The following is a 14112-nucleotide window of genomic DNA, read 5'->3' as shown; positions in this document are numbered from 1 at the left end:
GACTCCTTGAAATAAATATCTATATATATAATTCATAAAGAAATTATCAACGAGCTCAAGTAAAGTTTTAAGCTTTAGGAAGAAAAGTTGAAGAAGAAGTTTTCGGAAGAACCTCAAAATAGCAAATGTGACATGGAAAAAGAGGGAGGGAGGGAGGTTACATAAATCATCAAACCCCATCATGTTATTAGACCAGTCCGTGGTGTTGTTTCGCCTATCAAAATGAAGTGGACCCAAAAAGTGGATGCATGTAAGTGCAAATCCTCGATTTCTCAATCAAAATCAAAAGTGGTGATCGAAGGAAATTAATAATATTATACGATTGTCATTGGAGGGAGGGACAAGAACACCAACAATGTCATGGCCACATTGGGGAAGCAAAACCACACCCACACCCCACCCCCACCCCATTACATGACAAGTGACATGATTTGATGCGTACTTGAAACGACAAAACACCCACGAGTCCCAATGGGAATCTGAGAGGTCATTCCATTTGCTAGAGAGAGAAGGGAGAGGCAGTCTTTGAGTTGTAACCTTGTGGACCAGCACAAACCAGTGATCAACCACAATTGAAGCATAACATCATGATGATATCAGAAAGTTGAAGCCACTTCCACCCTCCAATTTCTTCTCAAAATCTTGGATTCTTTTTAGCAGCAAATTTTCTCTCTCTCTCTCTCTCTCTCTTCCTTCCTCTTCTTTCCCATTCGTTGTCACTGCAAAGGAAAAAAAAAAGCTGCATCTGTGAGAATGATTTGAAGTCCACTGCTTCTTGTGATGCATTCTCTTTTTCTTTTCTTTTTTTTATAGCTGTAGTGTAAGAAGAACCGAACTGCTAATCCAAGTTTAGTTTATTATTTCTTAAATTTAGGGAACAGACCCAATCCGGGAAGGATTTGTCTTCTCTTCACCTGCAAATGCAACAAGAAGAATTAAAGAGTTGTTGACCACTTGGGAGAGAGAGAGAGAGAGAGAGAGAGAGAGAGAGGAGGGAGAAAAAGAAGGAGCTATTAAAGAGTTGTTCACCATCTGGTGAGAGAGAGAGAGAGAGAGTAATGGAGTAAAATAAAAAGGAATTAAAATAGATAAAAAAAATGAGAAATATTTCTCTAAACGTGTATAGATGGTGTGTATGCCCAATGATTACGGCAGCCGACCTTCGACCCGACAAGCCGACTCGGCAACCCCAGACAAGGAGACCTGCCGGCTATTCTCCTGGATGCCTGCTGACACGTGTCGGTCATCCCGCCTCCTGCTGCCCCCATTTGACGTGACCACTCGAGTCAAACCCCCCCCCCGACTCCACCCCCTTCCACCTCGGGGACCCCACCTCGGGTCCCAATCACCTCCCCTCCTTCCCCCCGCCATTACCACCCCCTACGCTCCCTCCCCACCTCCTTTAAGACTTCTTTTATGGTCATGTGTTTTCTCTCTTCTTTTTCTTCCCCCTTCATTTCATTTTTCTTTTTCTCTCCTGCTGCAGTTTTCTGTTCATGTTGTTATTTATAGCCCCCCTAAAACCTCCTCTCTTTTACCTCTCACCATAATTCCCATTCTTCCCTTCTCTTCTCCTCTCTTCTCTTTCTTTCTGTCGGAGTGCCTGATGGGAGATCTGGGGAGGAGCCCTGCTGAACTGGATTTGACCATTGGTGTCCCTGGGTTGATCTCTTCTTCACCTATTCGTTCTGGTTAGGCTTTTTTGTTGTTTTGATCTGATCTCCTCCCCCTCTGGCTTGCATGCCTTTTTTTCTTTCTTGATTCTCTGTGTTTTTCTCTTCTTCTTCTTCTTCTTCTTCTTCTTTTTCTGTATCAGTGGAATGTGATATGTTGTTGCATTTCTTGGGCTCTCAGGAGGGGGAGGTTGCAACATGAGAGACCTGGACATAAACCAGCCAGCTTATGGTGGTGAGGAGGAGTACCCCATGGCCAGCATAGAAGAAGAGGAAGAGGAGGGTGGGAACCCCCGGCCCAAGAAGCTCCGGCTCTCCAAGGAGCAGTCGAGGCTGCTGGAAGAGAGTTTTAGGCAGCATCACACCTTGAACCCAGTAAGCCTCCTCTCTTATTCTTTGCATGCAGCGTTCTGTGCTTTCGTGGTAGTAATTTCTGGCCATCTTCTTCTCAACTTCATACTGATGGATGCAATAAGAGTGCCTGCTTGTTGAAAGCCTTGCGATTAATGCGCATTTTGTTGCCATTTTCTGGGTGATGTAATGACGACGTAAATGAACGAAACGGCAGAAGCAGAAGGAGGCGTTGGCAATGAAGCTGAAGCTGAGGCCGCGCCAGGTGGAGGTGTGGTTCCAGAACCGCCGGGCCAGGTGAGTCATGAATCCCCTCCGCCTTGTTCTCTTTCGACTCGGGAGTTAATGAGCATCGCTTGGGGATGCAGGACTAAGCTGAAGCAGACGGAGATGGAGTGCGAGTACCTGAAACGGTGCTTCGGGTCGCTGACGGAGGAGAACCGCCGCCTGCAGCGCGAGGTGGAGGAGCTGCGGGCGTTGCGGGTGGCCCCGCCCACCGTGCTCTCCCCCCATACCCGCCAGCCGCTGCCGGCTTCGTCCCTGACCATGTGCCCCCGGTGCGAACGCGTGACCACCGCAGCCACCGCGACTCCTCGCGCCGTCATCGGCAGGCCGCCGTCGGCCTCGCCGTTCCCACGCTCCACAGCTTGCTAGAAGCGCAGATGGCTGAGGAGTTTAGTGATGGGGGGATAAGTTTTGTACATGAAATGACTTCAAGCTTCGAGATGCTAAACAAGTGCTTTATGTTTGCCATGGAAACCTATGCATTAGTTCTGATATCATCCCAATTCAATTCCTCTGCATTTGTCGCTTTATGACACTAATTTGAAGAGAGTTGCATATTATTTTGTGCTTATAATATAAGAAGACACTGAGCATATGTTTACTATAATTATTAGTGATAAAAAATGATCATTATGGACAAAATCATCAGTGTAATAAGTGAATCGGGACAAGAATTACTAGTCTCAACATCTGACAGCTCTTGCAATAGAGAAATGATGGAGAACAAGCTTTCTGTTTCTATTATATATAGAAATAATGGGATCATTCCATAATTATTAATACAGCAACAATAACAAGCTAATCATATTAATTTGGTAAAGAAGAGCAAGATGAGACTCTTAGGACCACCTTGGTCAGTACTGAAACTTAAAGAACAAGAAGAACTCATCATCCCCCCACTTGGTTTCTATGGGACCCTTGTTGCTTACAAGGACAGCTCCTGAACATATCCTAGAAATGGAGCTTTACAGTGACATGATAGACTTTCTGTAGGACCAGAAGAGTCCATCTTGTAGCATATGGTCTTCCCTGTGATCATAGTTATAGGACTAAGATGGATAAAAATTCTAGATTGGTTTAAAAGATTTAAGATACTCTCTACACCTTATTTATTGACAAAGACATTTAAAAATTTTAAGATATTGTTTTTTAAAAATATTATAAATATGAAAGAGAAGAAAATCTTACTATATTTGTTACTTTCTCATTTTCTCAGTGTGTCTTTTTGCTTTGGTTGTTCTCTTCCACTATATTATCTATCTTGTTTTAGATCTGTATGTGCTGCAAGTAAAACATCAAGGTGGGTTTTGTTTGAACCAGTTATAACTTTTTCCTAAGTGAGGTGGCAGCTTCTTGTATCAGTTCCGTGAATGCTTAGGTTTGCTTGAGAAATCAGTTTCTTCTTCCATTTATCTTGCACTCTTTTCAGTAATGCATTTGATAAGTTATTCATCCCATCTTCCTGTAGAGAAGAAAAAGGAAAAAGTAACAAAAGCATAGCTTGTTTGGTTTGGTAGATCAGAATCATTAAGATCAAAGCTTCCTCTTTCATTTAATGCATTTTAATGTCTTATCACATAGCAACATAAGAGTTTGAATAGTTTGCTAGCTGCTTCTCCTCCAGCTATCATGGCATGTGTATTAATTGTCAGCATCAGCTCATTATGAGCAAACCTCTAAGTGCAAAGATACAAAGACAAATGACAAGTACCATTCCAGTCCAATCTTGCACTGTCAACAATTCAATGTCAAAGCTGAGCTTTTGGTCACAAGCAAAAAGAAGGACCCATTTCCCACATGGGCTCAGGATGAGCATGTCTATCCAACATGGACCTACCCAAACCTAACAGTGTGTTTCACTTGAAGGACATGGCAGCTACAACCTCTAGTCTTACACATCTTCTTGCTATTAAATGTATTGTCAGAATGTTATTTGGCACTATCTCTTTGCGATAACCAGTAGATTACCCCAAAACCAAGTTTTATCAGGATGGTAAGGTCTTGGTAGACTCAGAAATGAAATAAATAGTTCAGGGAAGAATATAAGTGGTAATCAATCACCTATGTGGTGTGCATATACAACTTTGAACCAGCCAAGATGTGGATCAGCTCCCTCTATTTAGCAATCTCATTCAAGTTTATATCTGTTTGCACTGCTGCCAACTCCTTGTCAAAAAGATCTGATGACAGTATGAACAGCTCTAAGGCCTTCCTCTTTCAAGCCTTCTTTCATTTTGCAGTTAAAAAGGAACAGGGTTTGGAGTACAACACGAATATGTTCTATTTGATTGCATTAATTGTGTTTGGCCCACAAACTTTATTGTCCTCAGCCTTTCTACATTAAGTTCTCCTGCCACAAAGCTTGTGCTTGTCATTCACTATTTCAACCTACAGGCCAAAACATTTGGACAGAACAAACTAATTTCAGTCAAGTGAAACCTACAGGCACGCTTGTATACCTAAAATACATGTACAGCCAAAAAACCAGGAAGAAAAGCAATCGTGCCTTCGAATTTGTACTGCATTTGTAGTGTTTCCTAAGCAATGAGGTAAATGTTATCTTGACTGACTCCAAGCCTTCACAAAACTTGGTGATTATTTAAACATAAGACCATGACAAACTTTGATGCTCTTCTTTGGCAAAACCTAGTAACATAAATGTTCTAGTCATGATCCATCAGAAACTCAAATATTTCGTCCTTGTTCACTATGAAATTTCAAATTAGTTCCCCAGAACTCTTCTTTTGACTTTGGAATCTAAATTTAGGATCACATGTAAAGTAATTCAAAGTAAGCAAAAATGATTTCTTCCAGAGCAAGTGTGATATAAAATTAGATGCTAGCAGAAAAACTGGACCAATCAAACACCGAAAGAGCACCATATGGATAGATATAATTCCTGCACCAATTTTCATATATAACTTCTGAACATTAAAGTCAAACATGTAACTGTTAAGAAAAAGAAGACTCCACACTGCTTGATAGAAAATCTGACACAAGTATATCTACTCTCAGATAGGAAAAAGTTCATCGTAATTATGTAGAAAATTAATTTATATTCCATGCCAACGAAAAAAAGAACTCCTAACCTTTTCCTATTCTTGAATTCCTCTATATGCATCAGGCTTGACAGATCCAGGAGTTATGACTGCAAAAACAACAAAGCCACCGAGAGCCACAATCAAAATACCCAAGAAGTTGATTAGGAAAGCTTCGTTCGAGTAGCGTAATACTATGCTGCTACTTTGAAGAAAGGTAGCCTTCTCTAAGAGGCCGGTAGTGGCAGTAATCACAGCAAGAGCATAAATATATAAACCAAAGAATACATGCCATGGAAGCAGAAAAGCTCTGCCGTTTCTTGTGCCCCCAGGATACCAGAAGGTAGCAAATCCAATGCCCCACTGCACAGAGGTGAAGGTACTGTCACTTAGGAGAAACAATAAAATAAAGCCAAGAAACATTTGGGTATAAGGAACAGTTGAAGCACCTGAATGCCAAATAATAGAAGACATGTCAGACCCAACCAAGAATGCAGACTGTAGAAGTTGTCAATGCCCTTGCCGTTATGGAACTTTAAGGCAGCCCATACACCAATGAAGCCCAAACACAGGGCAAGGAACTGTATTGTAAGATGCACTGCCTTTTTAAAATTCTTGGTTCCTGATAATGTCTTGTATGCTAATATAGCTGCCATTACCAGGATACAAGTGATCAGTTGCAGCAAGAATAATCAATATAGAAAACAACAAAAGAGATTACGTAATTTTTTTTTTTTTGCTACGAAGACAATCAGAAATACAAAAGAAAAAATGGGGCATATACTTATACAAAATCTACAGATCCTTCATATATGTTAAAGAGAATGTTGCCCTTCCTCAGAGTTACAAGCATAAATGATGTGTGTAAATCTGTGCAAATAAAAGTAAAGTGGCTATCATGCAATTTGCATTTGTGATCCAAAGATTGAGAGCTGAAACTGGAATAAAACAAAACTTCGAGAAACCAAAGAAAAACCCAGCACTAAAACATGAAAATATAACTGTCTAGGAAGTGGAAATCATGATGAAGGGTAAAAACAATTGTATTCTTTGAGACACGTACATGCAAATTGGTCAGTAGTGTTCCACAAGTAGACTTTATTTGATCAGGAAACAAGGACCCAAAAGAGTCATATACCACCAAAAGATCTGATCCATTACCCATCATAATGGCATTCCTATTATAAGATCTCAAATATATCAAGTCCAAAAAGGGACCTGATATAGATGGATATAACTGCGAGTCATTGTATCCTGTCCATTGAGCTTTCTTTCTGGTCTAAGTTGCTTGAATCGATTTAGCTATTCTACTTTGTATTAATTAGCCAACAAAATTTTAACTCCTATAAGATGAGATTTTCATCTTATCATTTCATCCATCAAATGGATAAATTCATAAATAACACAATATACAACTTATCTAATTACATTCAACTTTCTGTCAATATTCAAAACTCATGGGAAAAGAATCAAAAGATTATAAGTGATATCGTAACTCTACAGCTTATCATCGTCCATCACCTTAAATAGAATATAGAGAAGTTTGAGCAAAGAGAAATTGAAAACGAAGATGCACATAGATACCACACCAATTGTTAGATGTAAAATGCAGAAAATGTTAGGAAACAGTTGAATAGGCATCTTTCGTGCACACCCAAAGATGCTAAAAACCCTTCAGATTATGTTAGTAGTCAAATTTAGAATTTCACTGGCATGCACTACAGCAAGAGATGAATCACATAACTTCCCTAAACACATTCAGAGACTGTGTACAAGACTTAAAACAACTGCAAGAAACTGATCTATTTCAAATAAAAAGTGTATAATTAAGAGGAATAATTGATACCTTCACCATACAAAAGTATGAATCCAATCACCATTAGTACAGGATGAACCTACAAAACCCATCATTAGCTTTCAATTTATTAAGTATAATACAGAGAACAACACTTAATTGTGTATACTAATCAATTGACATTGGTACAACTGATCTCGGACAAAATCATGGAGGGTCGAAGAAATCATGTTAAGCTTAGTGTAGAAGTAGAACCATATAGTGAGAAACTTATTTGCTCAACAAATAACAGAAAAGGTTTGGAACCATAGACTATTAAGTAAAAGTTTCAAAATACCCCCTTTTTTTAGTTAGTGCTGATTTGACTCCATTCAGATCAGGTTTTTGTATATTTCCAGCAAGATAAAAAGTTGGAGTTGAAACAATAAGTCCAAAGTGTTTTCGAAGTTATGGAATATTGAATCCACATTTCATGTCTCCAATAATTTTAATAACCATCAGTTCTCAATCATATATGTGGATTGGGCCCTCTAAGGGCTTGAATATACCTTCATCATGCAAGTAGAATCAAGTAGAAACCCTAAACCTATATTTGTTTCGAGCATCTTCCAGTCTCTTTCAAATAATGGTTGGTCACTCAGAATCCAGGCTATTTCATAACAAAAACAAGTCAAAGCCAGGAAACAAATGGCCGTACCCCTTTTTGGTCTTCCTTGGAGGATGTCACTTCCTCCCATTTCTGTAGCTCTAGCTAATCTAATATAGTTTCTTTCCTTTTTCAAAAAAATAACAAAAACAAGCCCAAGCCAGTGGAGTGTCTTTATAGCAAACTCAGTATAAAAAGAATAATCAATCAACTTTTAGACTACTTAACCAACATCACCTGCTTTATATTGAAAGTGGCAAAACCAACCGAATATTCAAACAACTTAGAAAACCATGTTGGTGAGTAATTACAAGAAAAAACAAAGTAAAAAACAAATCTGAAAGGTTACTACTCAACTACAGTGTTTTATAATAATCTGGCATTCCTGACCAAACTCAGTAAGAATTATAAAGCTAAAAAAAACTCTCCTTGTAGTTCAACTTCAGAAAGTCCATTAAGTCACAACAGAATGAAATAACGGCCAAAGAACAAGGGCAATAAACTAACTATAATAGTTGCTCTTTGTCCTCTGAAACGATGCAAGTTCTTTTACTGTTCTGAGAAACCAATTGCTCGGCATACAGTGTTCCGTAAAACTAAGAAAAATCTCAAATTAGTTCTTGGTAATACTAATCTACGCCTTGAAGCATCTCTTGCAATTACAACTCAATTAGGAAACAGCAAATGAAAAGAGGTAAGCAAAGGGACAGAAGGAAGCGGTTACGTTAAAGACGAGATCTATGTTGTCGGAGTTCAGGGCAAGTCCGCCGCGGAAACGGACGACCCAGGTGACGACCAGAGAGGCGGCGGCGGCGCCCATGAGGCGGACGAGAGGCACGATTGGTAGGCCGACGACGGGGGCAGCTGTCCCCCCATCCGACGGCGACAGGGGCATCGCCGATGAGGGATCTGAGTCGGGGGGATGCGGTTCTCCGGATTCTGCCGCAGCAGCCGATTCAGTGGCCGCCGACGCCTGTTTCAGCATCCCCGTTTCGTTATGGCCTCCAGCAAAACCAGGGCCCTTCTGTTGACTGTTACAAGAAACGTGACACCAGTACACGGCCACGGTTCGGTTCGAACCGAAACAGATCGAAATTAGAATCAGCTTGGTGATTCATCGGTTCGAAATCGAACCGGACCAGACCTGGATAATTCGGCTTCGATTTCGATTCGAACAAACAAATTCTATGAAAACAATATTGATGGGCGCCACGGTCCTGTCATCGGCTGATAGATCGTGTCGTAAATCGTAACGTGAAACTCCGACTAGTAGTATTCAGTTATCGGACTCGGATCCGGTCACATCAAATCCAGATCCGATAAATTATCGGGGGTCCGTACGACGCACATTCCAACGATCGCGGACCTCCAAGCACGTTATTTTGTGCACATGAAAAGAGTGGGAAAAGAGACGACAAAACATCACAGCCCATCCATCCCGATTACAGAGGAGAGAGAGAGAGAGAGAGAGAGAGAGAGCGAGAGGTTGAAGCGGGGGCGGCGGAGGAGATCGAAGCATCAAAGAAGGTTGTCCGATGGGGTTCTTGATGACGACCATCATCTTCGTTGTGGTGGGCGTTGTCGCTTCTGTCTCGGTGCGCCTCTGCTGCAAACGTGGTCCTTCCAGCAATCTGTACGTCATTGCTTCAATTCCTCCTCTTTCTTGGTTACTAGGGGTTTCGTGGCGTTTGGCAACGGACTTGTTCAAAATTCTCGATTCATTCCTTTCTACGGATGGAGATCCATGGAATTTTTTACCAGATATGCTGGTATCGCTTGTATTTTTGTCTTGCATGTGTAATCTGAAAGGTCTCTGATATGATTTCTATTGAAAACTCTCGGAAAAGTCTCTTTTTAAATTTGTTTTGATCTCCATAAATTGACGTCCTCAGGCCCCCATAGTAGGAGACTTATGTACTGGACCGCCCTTTTCTACAATCAATTTCTTTGTTGTGCAAAAAGATCTGAAGATTCTTGCACTTTTCAATGGTATTGGTTGATTTAGAGGATTTGGTGTGATTGTCAGCAAGTCTGGGCACCATTGGTAGTCAAAGAACCACATTAAATGGTAAAAAAAGGTTATTATGTGTTCTTAAGTCGAAATATCCGAATCTTCTTTGTATTGCTTATGTTCATTTTTTTTCTAATTTTTTCTCTGAATTAAGTGCTCATCCTTTTACCAATGGGTGTCTATTTACGCCCAATCGTAGGTGCAGATTAAATTCAATTCTTGAGACTAATTTAGCTCAACTGATGGTGCTTTAACTGATCTCAATTAATATTAATCTGAGCCTTGAATTATCAGTCCATTCAGCCTTTTTGCGGGCATCAAGCCTTGTAAGGATCTGTCTGGACAACCTGAACCTGTACATTAGAAAAAGGATTAACATAACAATGATTGCATCATCTTTAGGTTCTTCAAGCTCAGCATCCATGAAAAATTGGCACCACTATTTGCTAATCTTCCTATATGAGATTTTCATGTCTCGTTCTGATGGATCACTTACGACAGAAGCAAATTGGGAATCATTGTCCTCGTCAACTAACCATAGAAAATGACTACAAGATCCAAGTTTGGTAGTCCAATGTTTCCATAGTTTGGGCCCTAATATTTAGGATATTATTGATATTGTAGAAGGAAAATTAGATTAGGAAATCAATTTATCATTAACCAACCATATTTTTTAGGAGGCTTCTTTACCCTTCTATTATTTGATTGGTGAAGATCTAGTCATATAATTTTAGTTTATTTCAAATGCCATAAGATATATGATGTTATATTCTAGTTTAATTGTCAGAACATGGTTCTTCGACTCAAGATGCCTGAAAAACATAATAATGGCGAATAATCATTGTGTTATTTCATTAAAAGTTCAAGGTATAGGTTAACCAGAATAAGGATTTCCTAGTAAATTCTTGAAGGAACCTCATTGCTTGGATTTTCACCACTGAGTTTGAATGAGCTGATTTCTGATTTTTAAATTACAGATGATAGATATATTAGCAATGTCTTGCAGTATAGATAATATTTTATGGTGAGAATGATAGAAGTGTAGATGTCAAGTGGGCAAGATTATGAGTAGAGCATAAAGAGAAAGGCTTCTTTAGACTTTTTTGCAAGAGATATTTTCAGACAAAAAAAAATAACATTTGAAATAAAAATATTGTTGCAGCAAAGCATTAAGAAGGATATTGACTCCACCTATCTGACTTAATTTTATGAATACCTAGAAAAAGAAAAAATAGCTACAATGCTTCCCTTCTTCCACTCACCAGCTCAGCCATGTTATTTCTTAATGAATCGAGTTAGGTTTGAACAAATTAGACTTCAGAGAAAGAAAAGCAGCCACTGATATAATCTATAGTGACCATCAATCCAGTCCTGCTTCAAGACCCTATTGAACTCTAAATCCCCTCATCTCTGCCCACTTGACTTTTTGACATCATTTGCTTCAACTCTGCAACTAATCTAATTCTAGTTTGCATTCGAAAACATAAAAAATGACCCTAAATGTAGTATTAATTGTTCACTCTATGATAACAGGAAATCATTTATATAGTGGGGATTTCAGATGCAATCCTGATGTTCACAAATTTACTTACTGAAAGACCAACCTTTGGTATCAAACACTTTCTCCAGTCCAACATTGGAAGGTAGATTGGGAGATACTTTTAGTTAGGGTAATTACTAGCATGATAGGTGATGGTATAATCTGTTGTCATAATTTCTAGTTCAATGTCAGATATTGCTGTTGGTTATGATTTTTGTTAGTGAAAATGTGAAGTGATTCTAACAATTTGGTTGTGCAGGTTTCATTTAACATTGATCATCACAGCAACAGTTTGCTCTTGGATGATGTAAGTTCTTATTGCTATGGCTTTGTGGCATTCTTTTTAATTCATTACAATCTTTGGTGATTCTAAGTTTGTTTTGCTTCCATGTGATCTATAACAAGATATTTTGCTTCCATGTTATTACATTATATCTTAGTCTTGCTAAGAATTGGTTCTACTGAAAGAAATTATGAATATTGCATTAACCGATAAAAATATCATCAGAAGTATACAAAGAACTTTCCTAAGGGGAGCTGAACTGTACGTTTGAAAATTGTGGAATTCAGAATTAGAAAGTTTTGATGAGCTTAAAAGTGTCTATTTCATAAGAATTAGCTACATCAAAATTGACCACATGAAACATTAATATTTTCTAATATGATAATATCAACATATACTGAATCACCAAGGGCCAGCCAGATAGCTTACTGTAACAATGTAACAGCCTCGCACCTTATATTTTTGCTGTCTGAACATATAATTCATAATGGCTAAGAATTATCTTTGATGTACACTTTATTCTTTTTCTTAGTATGGGATATACACTTGTGTATGTTCAATTTTTGTGTTCAATTAGCATGCAAAATGTAACCACACAAGTGATTTAGAATATTGTTGGATGTTACAAGTATTAAATTTCCTGTTGGGTAAATTATTAGTGTATTCTGGTCTTTTTAGTCTAGACTGAAGGGTTGCAACTGGTACCAATAAAGCTACCTCTGTAGATAAAGCTACCAGTAAATTACTAGTGTATCATGGGAGATGTACATAAGAGAATCTTTTGTAACCATGCAATAAAGTTCTTCATGATCATAGCCCTGCCATTGGAGGTTTTCATCCAGTCAATAGCAACTCCATTCTTGTTGGCCGCAACCTCTTAGGTGCTTAGCTAGGCCCTAAGTTTGGACCTAACTGATTTTAACCAATAATGTGGAAGTCTTTTTCCCTCCATTTTTGTTACTTTATTATTTTATTTTTAAAATATTTTCTTGCCAATCTTGATCCCATCCGAGTATATAATCCTTAGCTGACGCATTAAAGTTTCTTTAATTAATAGTTGTGATCTACATTACAAATTTGTCATTTTCAAAGGAATTCATGTTTCCTAACTTTATATATTTTGAATAGAAGAAATTAAGTAACGCTATCAATTTTAGGAGTATCTCTTTGATGGCAATGAGAACCCACTAAAAAAATTATAGTGATAATATGAAATTTTATGCCAAGTGCCATTTGACTGGAACTGACTTAATCAAAAGACTAATTGATTGAATCTTAGACCTCGAGCAAAGATATTATGCGAACTGTAGGTTGCATCAGGGCCAAACATCCAAATCCTGTGTTAGGAACGTAAACTTTTGGAAGTAGGATATGACTCAAAATGTCTCAGGAAGGAGCATGACTACAGGGAATACATGCTAAACCGCTGCTGAATTTGGTAATGGGGCAGTAGTATAATCTTGTTACATCTGTCATGAGATTTTCATCACATCTGATTTATTATGTTGCATAAGAGATGAGGTTTATCTCTATTTTCTCCTCTTTTTGGCAATCACCCATTAAAGGTGTCTGATGTTTTGGGAGAGTGTACAGCTTATTGTTCCCAGTTAAATTTAATGTCAAAATGGCAGTTGAGTTTGCCAAGCAATTTACCAAGTGAAAATGTCAAAAGTCTTATCGATCTTATTGTTACCTCACTGGTGAAATTTCCAATCATTAGTTTTATGAATGATTACCAATTTATTTTCCTGTCAGGTGGGCAATTGTCTATCTTGCGCAGCTGAAACCTCTGATTGTTCCAATCCTGAGCGAAGGAGAGTGAGATGCTTGCCAAAGAATAATTCAGATCGCTTGCTGTGATTCAACACACTACATTCCATTTTGGTTGCAGTATATGTCAGCATCTAATTGTAAGATTTCTTCAATTTATTCTCTGAACCAAGTGAAGTGTTTATTATAACTTGAGATGTATCTTTATATTTGTTTTAATAGTGTGCTTCATTTGGTTGATTCACTTGGCATTTACTTGTGGCAGTTGGCCCCAAGTAGTTAACTGGCCAATTAGTTGTTCCTCATCCACATTTATTTGATATATGAGAATAAAGTGTATGGCCATGTGGTAATATTGGTTTTGTATGAGCTGTTCAGTATTTTGTGGCTTCAATGCAGACATATTTAGCAGGAGATAAACAAACTTATATTCACAGATAGTAGTGAGAATAATATAATTTTCAGTTTTGATATATCTTAGTATACATATTTATCAACTCCACTCATTTGAAACGGTTATTTTGGAACCAATTCTTGGGTATGATTGGTGAATTAATTATAAATTATTCTTTCTAATTTGTTATTTTTAGTATTCCAATTCTTATATTTTTAAAAATTATATTAAGATTTTTATATTTACAAAAATAAAATATTTCACATTGTTTTTTTTACCTTGACAGAAATATTATTCATGCTTAGTGATAAACATTTGCTAGCCTC

The 14112-nt window shown here is 38.3% G+C and overlaps 3 protein-coding genes across 7 annotated transcripts; 2 read left to right on the top strand and 1 right to left on the bottom strand.

Annotated features, from left to right (window-relative positions):
• The first annotated feature begins 1424 nt into the window (after nucleotides 1–1424).
• Nucleotides 1425–2834, top strand: LOC103980770 (homeobox-leucine zipper protein HOX3-like). Its single transcript, XM_009397269.3, has 4 exons — nucleotides 1425–1691; nucleotides 1855–2048; nucleotides 2242–2321; nucleotides 2393–2834. The coding sequence occupies exons 1-4, from the start codon at nucleotides 1607–1609 to the stop codon at nucleotides 2676–2678; spliced, it is 645 nt and encodes a 214-aa protein (XP_009395544.3). The 5' UTR covers nucleotides 1425–1606; the 3' UTR covers nucleotides 2679–2834.
• Nucleotides 2609–8823, bottom strand: LOC103980768 (transmembrane ascorbate ferrireductase 2). Of its 5 annotated transcripts, XM_065146097.1 has the most exons (6): nucleotides 8513–8823; nucleotides 7194–7242; nucleotides 5797–5996; nucleotides 5640–5710; nucleotides 5399–5457; nucleotides 2609–2674 (listed from the first exon to the last, which is right to left on the bottom strand). In XM_065146097.1, the coding sequence occupies exons 1-5, from the start codon at nucleotides 8771–8773 to the stop codon at nucleotides 5430–5432; spliced, it is 609 nt and encodes a 202-aa protein (XP_065002169.1). In that variant the 5' UTR covers nucleotides 8774–8823; the 3' UTR covers nucleotides 2609–2674; nucleotides 5399–5429. The 5 variants fall into 5 exon arrangements, with proteins under 5 accessions (XP_065002169.1, XP_065002168.1, XP_018679902.2 ...); XM_065146096.1 differs by having other exon boundaries at nucleotides 2657–2674; nucleotides 5399–5710; nucleotides 8513–8822; XM_018824357.2 differs by having other exon boundaries at nucleotides 2672–2690; nucleotides 5399–5710; nucleotides 8513–8822.
• Nucleotides 8824–9199: 376 nt separating this feature from the next.
• Nucleotides 9200–13636, top strand: LOC103980767 (V-type proton ATPase subunit e1). Its single transcript, XM_009397266.3, has 3 exons — nucleotides 9200–9421; nucleotides 11599–11646; nucleotides 13378–13636. The coding sequence occupies exons 1-3, from the start codon at nucleotides 9324–9326 to the stop codon at nucleotides 13442–13444; spliced, it is 213 nt and encodes a 70-aa protein (XP_009395541.2). The 5' UTR covers nucleotides 9200–9323; the 3' UTR covers nucleotides 13445–13636.
• Nucleotides 13637–14112: the final 476 nt, after the last annotated feature.

The sequence above is a fragment of the Musa acuminata genome, chromosome BXJ3-4 (genome assembly GCF_036884655.1).
Source record: "Musa acuminata AAA Group cultivar baxijiao chromosome BXJ3-4, Cavendish_Baxijiao_AAA, whole genome shotgun sequence".
In the NCBI taxonomy this organism is placed as follows: Eukaryota; Viridiplantae; Streptophyta; class Magnoliopsida; order Zingiberales; family Musaceae; genus Musa; species Musa acuminata.
Note: the sequence above shows the minus strand (reverse complement) of the source record. Positions and strands in the feature narration are given on the sequence as shown.